At 25.9% G+C, this 9771-nt stretch overlaps 2 protein-coding genes across 4 annotated transcripts in view; both read left to right on the forward strand.

Annotated features, from left to right (window-relative positions):
- Positions 1–520, forward strand: part of LOC117175962 (aquaporin AQPcic-like) — a 63663-nt gene extending 63143 nt beyond the window's left edge. For both annotated transcript variants that reach the window (XM_033365843.1, XM_033365842.1), the window contains exon 6: positions 420–520. In XM_033365843.1, coding sequence (XP_033221734.1) covers positions 420–450 — 31 coding nt within the window. In that variant the 3' untranslated portion in view covers positions 451–520. The remainder of the gene's footprint in view (positions 1–419) is intronic.
- Positions 521–533: 13 nt separating this feature from the next.
- LOC117175963 (aquaporin AQPAn.G-like) overlaps positions 534–9771 on the forward strand; it is a 38587-nt gene continuing 29349 nt past the window's right edge. For both annotated transcript variants that reach the window (XM_033365846.1, XM_033365847.1), the window contains exon 1: positions 534–695. In XM_033365846.1, the coding sequence (XP_033221737.1) occupies positions 671–695 (25 nt within the window). In that variant the 5' untranslated portion in view covers positions 534–670. The remainder of the gene's footprint in view (positions 696–9771) is intronic.

Here is a 9771-nt window from a genome sequence, read left to right on the forward strand (position 1 = left end):
ATTACGCAAATCTAATACCTTCTCTGATGAGAATGTAAAAAATCAATTTTCAAAGCGTAGTTCTAAAATCTTCTCATTTTTAAGGCGTGAATTTGATAAAATATTTCCTTATTTTTTCAGTGTTTTTAATTCTTTTCTGGGACATTTAATTAAAAATTGAGTAATCACAATTCATTTAGGCTAAATAGTGGATATTGTATTTTTTCAAAATTTTATCTAATTTAAGATTGTTTGATTTGGAATGTTTTAAATTAAGAATCGTTCAATATATTTTTTTAACGCGGGTTTCCTAAAACCAATAGTTTCGAGATAGTTTTGAGATAATTTAGAGATATTAATTTAAAATGACGCCATGCACTTTTTAATAATTGGATGACTTTATTCATTTTTTTTATTCAGGAAATTCCCATTGATTCCAGATTTATTTACTTCCTAGAGTGGAATAGATAATGAAATGAACACAATCGTGGAGGCGTGAAATCACCGAAACACGTGTATAGAAGAAACTGCGGGACGATCAAACAGTCACAGGCGGTTCGGCACTAGAGACGGGTCTTGAATTTGGTCTCACTTTTCGTATCTTATAACCATTTTCTCCGAAAGAGTGTGTGAATAAATTTAAGATTATAGAAATAATTTTGAATTCATTTTTATTCAAATTAATAGTACCATGTCTTCGACCGATCTCCGATCAAGTAAGTATTAATTTTGTCAATTGTTTAGAAATAGTTACAGATTCTTTACAAATACGGTTAAAAATATTGGTGCTAAAATAAAAATATATTAAAAATTGAATAAAAAGATCCAGTAATTTATAAATAATGTGTGTGAACATAAGGCGAATTCAATTGTCGCTCTGGTTCAAAGTTCTTGTAATTTATAGGGATGTCTCCACTTTGACAATTGACCCATTATTCAATTAATCAGGTGGGTCACAAGCGAGTTCTGAAATTACAACGTTTAAAATTTTCCAATTGTAAAAAAGTCTTAAAAATTTTAAGACAATCTTTTTATACCACATGCCAATTACGAGGCCTATAAATTTGAAAAGATAAGTCGAACGTATGATGAAATTGCATGCTATCACGAATAAAGATTGTTGTATCTTTGTTAGCTTTTATTATTAGTTATTTATGAATCTTGGCAGTTCATCAATAATCTATACATATTGAATGATGTGATATTGCTGATCTATCAAAAGACATGAACTTCGAACTGAACTCTTCTCAAACTGCACTATCGAATGTTTTACATTGTTAACTATAGTTCATGTTTAATTTTGCATCCCGGAAGTGCACATGATCTTAGAGTCGACAAACACTTTTTGTTTAACTTAATAGAAAAGTGGATTCGCAGACTATTTAGTAGATTCATTCAATAATTCAATGAAGCTATTCAGTGACTCCATATGTGACGTCTGGATGAAAAAATAATTGTTAACTTGTTTTCAACGAAGATCATTACAAATATTATTTAATTGATCCGCTTTCAGGCAAAATGATTGATAAAAATAAAACCAAAAATTATCTTCAAAATCGATAACTCCTAGAGTGATAAGACACTTGAAAACATCAGATAGGAATATAGTTGCTCTATATTTTTGTAACTTAAACATCTGCAATTACTTACCTTTATGGGCTATACAATTCTTAGCTAACAAATAAAAATTAAACAGTAAACGTTTTTTTTTTAAATTAAAATTTACATTAAATGCTGAATATTGTATAAAGAAACTTTTTTCCTGGCTATCGATAAATTAGTGATCGATTTCAAGGTCAAAATTTTATTCTTCGCACTTTTATCCATAATGGTTTTTGTTGCACGTGAAGCTATCAAGGTTAACTGAATTCCTTTATCAACGGACAGGAAATTTTTTACTTTCGTTTTTCGGCTTGAGATTTTGAAAGAAACACAATACTGCGTTTCTTAGATCAGTTCAATTTAGATTATTCTATGGTTTTTAAGACAAAATTTATAAGTAAATAGGTTGTAGATACTTCTCGGATATGCAAGAAAATTTAGTTAAATTAAACTTTTTGTTGATTCAAGAAAATATTTGATTGATCCAACCAAATTTATTGGTTGAATCAACTTAAAAATCCTTATAAGGATTCAGTTAAAACAAACAAATATTTTATTGTCCATATAATAACCATACTCTATGGCTGAACCAACAGAAATTTGGTTGGTTCAACCAAATCGTTTTCTGATTGCAATAAAACATTTTATGATGCCACAAATTAACCTACTGTGAACATTAGAGAAATGATTTCCAGTAAGTAATTTTCTATTCCTGAAGGTTGTTTTTCCATTTTCCCTTCAAATCTTATTCTTGCGACAATAACGTGCTGTCTTGAGCACGATTACTGATATTTATAATCTTTCATGTTTTTTCCGCCGAGTTATTTTGGTTTCCTCCCGATCTATTTTGCAACGGTCCAACTTGAGTAGAGTACAACTTGCACAAATATACTTCGAATAACTTTATCTACATAAGCGTGCTGTGTGAAAAAATATATATTATGCAGATGTGATCATTTTTTAATTTATATAATTAAAAAATATATTGTACACTGTTATATTTTTAGTAATAAATATTTATTTCAAACTAGCACGTCTCTAGATTTTTATTTCCTGAGAGTACAAATATAAACAATGTAAAAATATATTATCAAATAACTTTATAAATATAGAGAGCTTAAGAAATGTGTGAGACAATAATTCATACGAAATAATTTTGAAATGGAAGTGTCTGAAAAAAGTCCTTATATATTGAACGATCTTTAATTGAAAACCTTCCAAATTGAAAAAATGTAGATTAGTTAAAATTTGTAAACCAGAAAAATATTGTGAATAGAATTATAAATAACATTTTATAATTTATAAATGAGAGCGCTTAAAACGAAATAATAAAATTTTAAAGTTTTGAACTACAGTTTTTTTATTTAATTAGAATGAACTTGAAGTCATTAAATGTCTAATTCGAATCATTCAAAGTTGAACAGATTTATTTAGAATTAATGCCTTTTTAAATTGAATGACTTCAGATTCAAATTTCTAAAATAGGATAATTTTAAATTAGAATTTTGAAAATTTGATAATATAAAATTCATAGGAATTTAAACTGTATTATTTCGAAATAAAAGCCTTGAATATTGAATAATTGAAAACACAAAACTTTTGGATTTTTTAAAGTCTAACTACTAAACTTCTAACATCGTTTTCAAGTAAAAATATGATTTATTTATAAACTTTGAAAAATGAATTATTCTAAAAAGACGTTCAGAATAAAAAATAATTATAAATCGAAAACATTAAAAACATAATTTTTTTTACTTTGGAACGTTGAAACTTAAACAAATCTGAATTTCATTAAAAATGAAAAAAATTTATTGGGCAAAAATGTTGGTGTTAAAACTTATTTATAATAAAACAATTTAAAATCCCTAGTATTTTAAGTACGTTGAAATTGTTTAATAAGTAACGATTCTTGAATTGTTAGTTTTACTTTTAAAAATTTAAAAATTTAAATTTTTACTAATTTAAAATTAATTAAAATTTTTAATAAAACTCACGAAGAGAAGAATTTAACAATTAAACGTTCAACATGGCAATTTAGAACTCTAAAATTATAACCATTTCAATTTAATGTAATTATTGGGACGACTGGAAAATTCCAGAAAATAAAATTCTCCAAATGATTTGCAAATATTTTTATGAAAGAAAGCATTGTTTTATTGTTTAAAGTTTTTTAATTATTGTCTGAATGTAAAATAAAAGTAATTGGGAAAATATATTTCTAGATGAAACATTTCGTTTGAAATGCGCATAGAATTTAAGGAAAATTATTAAAAACCGTTCTCAAAAATCAAATTGCTAATTAAAAAAAAAATCAAGAAAATTCGATATAAAAAAGTGCTGAATTTAATCCTGTAAAGTTTGGTTCAAAAACGTTAGCTGGCAATACTATTATGAAACTTTATAAATTAAAAAATTTGATTATTGTATAAATAAAATAATATTTATTAAAACATATTTTTATTAATTGTATAAATTTTACACATTCTGGAATTTCATTATTAGGGAATTTTCCAATCGGGGAATTTCACAGTGCCGGGAATATCATTTTTTATTTTTGAAAACTTTATTCATAGTTATTATACATTCTGCAAATTTTTTAAGAATTTGAAACTCTTTGAAACTCTTCAATTGAACATCGAAAATTTTTAAGTTATTACATTGAAACTTAAAACGTGAAAAAATAATTCAAAATAAGAATTCTGTGATTTAAATTGTTTAAGGCTTGAAATTCATAAATTATTTTCTTAACTTTTCAGTGTTTTGAATTCTTTTCAAAAGGCATGTAACTAAAAACAGAATAATTCCAAATCTTTTCTTCTGGAAGTTGGATATTTTCCTTTTTTCAAAATTTTGTCTAATCTGAAATTCGTTTGATTTGGAACGTTTTCAATAAAAAATCTTCCAATATTTTTTATATTATCAAACGCTTTCAATTTAAGATGATTAATTATTACTCGAAACATTTTTTTAACTCAATATTTAAAAACTGGAAAAATAATGAATTTTTAAGTTGTTTATATTTTTAATGTTAGGAAATCCAAATCCAGAGACTATCAACTATCAACTCTTTCAGTTTGATATTGTACGATTTAGAAGAATTTGAAAACCAGACAATTTTATACGCTTAAAATTGAGAACAAACAATTTAGAATATTTAAGTCTAAAATTATTAAATTTTATATTGAATTTCAAAGATTTCAATATGAAATCTTGCAATTTTTAAAGATCTGATCGGAAATTTTAATTTTTAAATTGAAAAAGTCGAAAAAGTCGAAAAATTAAGAAATTCCAAATCAAATATTTTTGAATTTAATTTTTTGAAGCAAAAAAACTTTAGTTTTAATGTCTAAAAAAATAAACTGTTTTAGAATTGCGCATTCGAAATTATAATTATAAATTGGAATTATATAGATTTTAAAGATGATACATTTTAATCATAAAGCTTATATTATGTATTACCAAGTAAAATTCAAAGTGATTCGATTGATTTTTAGAATAAAAAATGTGACTTATATTTTTTTAAATCATTTACATTTTCGATAGTTTGTTGCTCGTACGAAAAATTCAAAAAAGGAATGTTTATTTAAAGACTTTAAGTTTCTCACATGTCATTTTAATTTTGGAACATAATCGGTTTCTATTTTTAAAAACGCAAATTCTGCACCGCTTTTTTCGCGCTGTGATTTCCACTCGCCAAATCGTTTATAATTTGATCAATCTTTTTTTCTCTTTTTTCTTTGTAAAAATTCATTTTGAAATTTGTTATTGTTCCCTATGTGAAAAAATTGCTTAAGTGAATTCTCACCTCCAAGATTTTTACTTTATACTTCGATTTCTGTTGAGCTTAGTACATCCTTGAGTGGCGGCGATAATTTCATTTACATTCAACGTCAAGCATTTACCTTTGACCTCTTCGATTATACATTCTCGAATTTCACATACAATGTCAAAATCAAAGGTGCTGATAGGATACCAATTTTCGGGAATAAACATTACTCTTGCACCTTACAGAGAATTTTTATTTATGAAATTGCACTCAGGAAACGATTTCGATTAATCAACAAAATTCGTGTTGGTCCAACCATAGAATATGGTTATTATACGGACAACAAAAAAGTTGGAAAACAAATTTTTGTTGTTTTTTTTTAACCAAAACTTTTGACCAATCAAATCTGTTGTTCAATTAATCAAAATTTATTTTGCTTAGCAGAATTTTCGTGTATCAAGAAATTAGTTTTTTTTTGGTTCAAGAAGATTTCTTTTCTGAGTGTGAATGCACTTTAATGTATGGAACTGGCTTCTGTTTCAATCGTTTTGAATAAACAGTTGGCACACAGATAATAGTTAATGACATATAATGTTGTTGGCTGACCCTCTTGTCCGAGAAATTTTATTAGTTCATAATTGTCAATCCAGCAGGCAATGTAGTTGTCAAACGTTTGTCGTATTTTAATCGACTTGCGGATGTAAGAACTGATTCAAATAATGCGGATTCGACGACCGAAAATTAAGTCAAAAGTAACTTTTCGAACCAGTCATTTTAAATTGTCTAATTGATTGAATTTTTATCTGAAAAGGGTTCATTTTCAATCCAAAACGAAGGATTTTTAATCGTAAAGATTAATATTCAACAAAAATTTAACAAAATATAAGAACCTCCCACCAAAAAGTTGAATTTTTATTTAAACAGATTAATTTCTAACTAAAAAAGAAAAATTTCAAGCAAAAAATTAAATTTTATATTAAAACGGATTAAAAATAAAGACGAATTTTCAACAGATTAGTTAAATTCTTAACCAAACAGATCAATATTTAACTAAAAATAAAAAAACTTTAAACAAAAGAATACGTTTTTAACCAATCAGTTCAAGTTTCAACCACGTAAATCAATTTAGAACAATGAATTTTCCGTAAAAAAGATTAATTTTATATTAAAAAAGACGCATATTTAAGAAATTAAATGAATTTTTAACTGAAATAAAAAATTACTAAACTCACTAAAGGACTGAATTTTCAACCTATCAGTTCAATTATTAGCCAAGTAGGTGAATTTAAAAGAAATGAATTTTCCACTAAGAAGATTAATTTTATAACAAAAAATATGAATTTGGAACTAGTTAAATTAATTTTTAAACGAAAAAGATTACTTTTCAATAGCAATAAACAATGAAATGAATTTTCAACAAATAGTTCCATTTTCAACCAAACAGATGAATTTTTAACTAAAATGAGAAATAATTAAAGGCACAAAAGTAGGAGGTTTGAACTAATCAGTTCAAGTGTCAACCAAGTAGATTAATTTTAAAAAATCTTCAACCAAAAATATTAAATGTCCAGAAAAAATTTATTTGCAATATAATACAGAATTTTTAATCAAATAGTTCAATTTGCAAATAAAAAAGATTAATTTTTAACCATAAATGGAATAGATAAATTTTGATTTACAAAAATAGTTACATTTTTTTGAAATTTCAAGTTTTAAAAAAATTATTAAGGAAAAATAATGATATTTTTAGTAAGGATTTTTGAACAGAACAGTGAATTATTACAGAAATATTTGCTTTAGAAGGTACAAAATGCGAATTCTGATTAAAAATACCATTTTCCACTTGAAAAACATTGTTTATACTTCTAATTTTAAATATGATTTCGTAAATATTAAAATGAAAATGTAGCCGAAGCGATAGTGCCTGAGCTATCTGCGATTTTTTCGAAAACAGCCAATATTTTGAATGAAATTAAAATGAATTAAACTTATATTATTTTTGAAAAAAAGCGTTTAATATTGAATAATTTGGAATTAAAGAATTTTAACACGGAAGCTCTCGATATAAAAAAATTCGGACTAAAATGTCTAAAATTGGAAAGTGTCATTAAAAAGAAGTTGAAATTGTATCATTCGTTTTTTAAATCGATGAAAATAATTTAATTTGAACTGAAAAATTTTAAAATTGAATTATTTCAGAAATACGTATTGAAATAGGACAATTTAAAAGAGATTCTTTTTCAACAATTTTGGGTATCTTTCGAAATAATTTTTTTTTAAATATTGTCTTAAAATATATTTTTTTATAATAAAGAATTATTAAAAAATTTGCCCTGGAATTTCACAAAGAAATTTTGATTACTTTAGAACCTTTTTAAACCGGAAAATTTCTAAAATATTTTAAAATTTCTTGTAAATTTCTGAAAGTCCTAAATATCTTTTATAAAATAATTTTCTTCAAAATTTTCTAGATTCTTTTTGGACAAACCTGAAATCGAAAAATTTCACTCGTGCCATTGATGGTGCTAGTGATAGAAAAAGTCACGAGATAAAAAACGCGTTGAAAGTGAGCGGAAAAATAGAACCTTCAATGTGAACAGAATAAATAAATAGTAGATTCTTATAGTTAATAATACGCAGAAGAAAAAGTTAACTGTCTCACAGAATTTTTTGTTTCAATTATAAAAATAGAATCGATGTAAAGGCATCATGGAACAAAAAAAATCTTGACAATGAATGTGGAAATTTTACATTTTGAATCTGAGCGAAATTAATACTTCATAAAATCCATCTTTTTCGCGAGAGCAATCTGAATTGTTGCATTATTCCCATAATTTATAATTAATTAATTATTATACGATTAAGCTAAATCTTTCTTGGCGTGAGAGTAACTCACTTGGTTTTAGTTCAGTTCTGCTAAACCGCTCCGACACAGGAAACTGATCAATTCCTCTAGCAATCACCCCAGGCAAAGAGCTTCACATTTTTTAACTTTATGCATGGCTATTGCCTGACGTTTAATACTCATGTTTTCTGAATTGCAAAAACTAAATTTTCATACATTTATGAAAAATAATTCTTTATTACAATTATGTTTTGTCAATGAATGAAGTAATCTGCTGGTATTGACAGACAGCTTGTATATATTTTTTTAACAAATGGGTTCCAAGTTGTGCATGCTGGAACGTCCAATCGGAAGCAATTGCTAGAACAAGTGCAAATTAATTCAAGTCCTTGAAGTGCTTTAAAGAATCATCCGGTTTATTGGCCTTATATCTACCTACGCCTAATCGCAAATACCATATCGGGTTATCTTCGAATCATTAGCCAATTTATAAGTACAGATATAAATTGTACCGTATGCGTAACATTTGTTTTCTTAATAGATAGATTAGTTCATTCTTATAAATTTAGGTATCTAGTAGGTACGTCGATTTATTCTAATAAGTCTTTCCGCGAAGATTTCATCAAGCAAAAATATTTTATAATAAACAATTTCTGAATTTTGTTATAATAAAAAATTTCTAAATTATTGGGTTGCCGTAGGCCGTAGCACAGTGGGGCAAAAAAAACATCCGTGGACAAATTGATTTTCAGAAGACAATTATTATCCGATTTTAAATCTTTTGTTTAAATGAAATTTAATAAAATTTCGCATCGAACTGTCATCGACAATTTTTAAATTTTTGTTTATTTCTTCATTTATTTAATAACAAAAAGGAAAAAAATGCTGACTTTTGAAGTATATCGGTTTAAAAAAAATGCTTTGATTCAATCAAAAATACCTAGAAAACTGAAAGCAACTATCCAAAAAAGATGTCCAATAGCAATGCAAATGTTAAAAAATTTATTGAATTTGTTATGAACAAATAAGTGAACAAAAATGGTTTCGTGGGGATTGGCGGCGATTCGTCACTTGATTCGAACAAAATTTGAACAATTTATAGACAAAAAGAGTTATTTAGTTAAATTACTAAAAGTTAGTACATAATTTATCATCTTAAAAGCAATTTTTATAAACGAAAATCCACATCAGGTATTTTTTACGGAATGAATTGTTTTTTCTATGGAATCGATCACATATTATTTGGAAATAAAAACTAAGTATAAAAGTTGGCCACCAAGTACAAATTAATAATGGAATTAACAGCCAGTTATTTAGCAATGGTATTTTGTTATGAATCAATAACGCTTGATAACTGTTTAACCAAAATTAATTAAAACATACATTAGTAGGCTATTTTTCAGCATTTAAACTTTTTTTATGTAATCAACTGTTAATAACACATTTTATTAACCTTTCTTAATACGAGGGTGGATTAATAAGTTTCCGGTCTGACCAAGAAAAACAACGTTTTTAAGAATTTTTTTTTTTTATTTCTCAACATAATCTCCTCCAAGGCTGATACATTTCTCATAGCGGT

This window comes from Belonocnema kinseyi, chromosome 7 (assembly GCF_010883055.1).
Source record: "Belonocnema kinseyi isolate 2016_QV_RU_SX_M_011 chromosome 7, B_treatae_v1, whole genome shotgun sequence".
NCBI lineage: Eukaryota > Metazoa > Arthropoda > Insecta > Hymenoptera > Cynipidae > Belonocnema > Belonocnema kinseyi.